Source organism: Halyomorpha halys, unplaced genomic scaffold, assembly GCF_000696795.3.
Source record: "Halyomorpha halys isolate HHAL.00 unplaced genomic scaffold, Hhal_1.1 Scaffold80.1, whole genome shotgun sequence".
NCBI lineage: Eukaryota > Metazoa > Arthropoda > Insecta > Hemiptera > Pentatomidae > Halyomorpha > Halyomorpha halys.
This window is the reverse complement of record NW_027110435.1, coordinates 679,179-681,883: the sequence shown is the minus strand read 5'-3', so window position 1 is coordinate 681,883 and position 2,705 is coordinate 679,179. Positions and strand designations below refer to the sequence as shown.

Here is a 2,705-nt window from a genome sequence, read left to right as displayed (position 1 = left end):
ACATTTTCAATGCTTTTGAAATTACAAATCCATTGGAAAAGTAAATTTCTCTTGGAATAAAAATAAATGTACACACTTTAATGCTCTAAACTCAACAATTAACAATTAACAACACTAATAATGAATATATAGATGCAAAACAGAAATAAACAGACTGTCTGGATATATATATATAATGGACATCATTTACAGCTCTTAATTAAGCTATTTATTTTTAGGTTAAAAATTATGAATTTCTTACTACTATATTTATAATTATGTCTGTATTATAATTATACATTATGTCTTTCTATTGTCTAATAATTAATTTTTCTTTGGTTTCATTTATCCAATTTACTTGGAAATTATTCTTTAAGTGTTTCACAATTATAATTGTTTTTAGCTCCTGCTGCAATCAATTGCCGAACATAAGCCTTTAGTAGACAAACTTAACAAGACTGGAGAAGCACTCATTGGGCTTGTAGCTGAAGATGAGGGTGTTAAGGTTCATGAAATTTTAGATTCAGATAATTCGAGGTATGAAAGATTGAAGGCCTCACTAAGAGAAAGGCAAGGAGCATTAGAACAAGCTTTGCAGGTAATTTTTATGTGTGTGTATTTTAAAATGTGTGTAGTCCTGACTGGTTCACTAAACTGATCAGTAATAGTATTGCCTTTAGATATCAAACATTTGAGCTATTCAAGACTGAGAAAAATTATTACATTTAAGTTACTTATTTTTAGTTGCTCAGTTTAGGAGGATTAGCTTCTGCTATAGTTATGAAAGTATGAGGTAGAATAAACAATTTTATGAACTCATGTACAATACATCACAGAGAAAATGTGTTTACCTTTAGTGTAGTACTTTCTCCGGCAGTTTCTAACTCACACCTTTTTGGGTTTGAGTCTGCTAAGTTTCTTGAAGCTCCTGGTACAACTCTTATTTCCTGATTTTTTAAATCATTATCTTATGAATATTGTCATTGGTTACTGTGTTCATTTTAATACATCTATCGATTACAACAATTCAACTTGGTTGTGAACTATAAAGTGATTTAGTATGATTGACCCAATACCATTATATTGTTGTATCTTCACCAGACAGTATTGGTGGTATCAATAGTTGTAAAAAACTCAGTCAGATAACGTATTTATTATTTATCCACTGCTTGATGTGTTTTGGTGAGGTTATTATGTCTCCCAGGGAATCATATTATATTATTGAATTATATATCAGATTGAAGCTGCTTATATTCCACAGCATTCTTATTATAGTAACATATGTCTCTTATCTCCTCCCTTTATGTGTGTTTAGTAGTAGAACAAGATTTGCTCATAATTTTCAAGTAACCCACTTGCCAACCTGAGTGGCCCTCTAAAATCATTCTGTTTTTGCAAAAACATATATACATATTCTTTTGTGTTATGGTTATTTGTAATCATCACCAGTAACTTTAGCTTTTTGTTTTCTGATATTTTCATTTTTACAGTTTCCTTTCTTAATCTTCCTTTCTTAAAGATAAGTGAGATTATTTTGATATTCATTTATTCTTTAGCTTTTTAGCTAAAGAATAAATCTGTAGCTATTTAAGTGAAAATGTATATCTTCTCTTGTAAATTAATAAATAAGGCATTTAACAAGTTTATCTCATCATTTCTTTGTTCTATTCAAAATTAAATCCAGTAAATCTTTGTAGAAGTATCTTTTAATTACTCTATTTTTTTTCTTTTTTGATTCAGGAATCAAGTAGAGCAACAGATAAACTAGAAGGTATGCTGAGAGCTCTTGCTTCTACTGCTGATGAACTTTCCTCTCTTGGACCAGTTTCAGCTCATCCTCCACGTTTGCGTGAGCAGATCAAGGAAGTATCACAACTATCTGATCAGTTATCAAAGAGAGAGGAGGCTTTCAGAGCTGTAAAAAAAGCGGCTGAAGAAGTTATCAGCAAAGCTCAAGACAAGCAAGATCCAGCTGTCAAAGGTTTAAAAAAGCCCTAAGCATTTATTTTATGAATTATTTTATTATGTATTATATAAACTTTAATTTTATGAATTATTTTACCCCTATCTATCTTAATATTTTTAACTAATGAAATAATTGTTATTTGTTATTTTCTTCTATTCAGATGTCAGAAGAAAATTGGAGAAGTTGGGTTCTCTGTGGGAAGAATTACAGACAGCTACTTCAGCGAGAGGTGCTAGCCTTCAAAGAGCATTGGAGGTTGCTGGTGAATTTTGGGCTGAGCTGGAATCCGTAATGGGAACATTAGCTGATTTAGAAGCATCCTTGGCATCACAGCAGCCACCAGCAGTCAGGCCTCAGGCCATCGTCAAACAGCAGCAAGCTTTACAAGAGATTAAAGCTGAGATCGATCAAGTGAGTGTAGTTTAGGTAGGGTTTTTATAAATGTATTTTGTCTTTGTAATTTTTAAATAAATATTATTTCTTCCAGACGAAGCCAGAAGTGGAAGTAGTGAGAAAGCGTGGAGAGAAATTGATGTCATTGTGTGGAGATGCAGATAAACCTGAAGTCAGGAAGCATATCGAAGATCTGGATACTGCCTGGGATAATGTAACAGCTGCTTTTGCCAGGAGGGAAGAGAATCTCATTCATGCGATGGAAAGAGCCATGGAGTTCCATGGAGCTTTAGATGAAATTACCCGTCTGCTATCACAGGCTGAAGAAAGGTCTTTCTAAAGTTAAATGTATTAATTATAGTATATA

The 2,705-nt window shown here is 32.3% G+C and overlaps 1 protein-coding gene across 11 annotated transcripts in view; it reads left to right on the top strand.

The window, feature by feature from the left end:
• The window catches only part of shot (dystonin-like protein short stop), a 155,451-nt gene that overhangs the window by 102,222 nt on the left and 50,524 nt on the right, over positions 1–2,705 (top strand). For all 11 annotated transcript variants that reach the window (XM_067048612.1, XM_067048619.1, XM_067048615.1 and 8 more), the window contains 4 exons: positions 383–577; positions 1,720–1,960; positions 2,106–2,356; positions 2,433–2,668. In XM_067048612.1, coding sequence (XP_066904713.1) covers positions 383–577; positions 1,720–1,960; positions 2,106–2,356; positions 2,433–2,668 — 923 coding nt within the window. The remainder of the gene's footprint in view (positions 1–382; positions 578–1,719; positions 1,961–2,105; positions 2,357–2,432; positions 2,669–2,705) is intronic.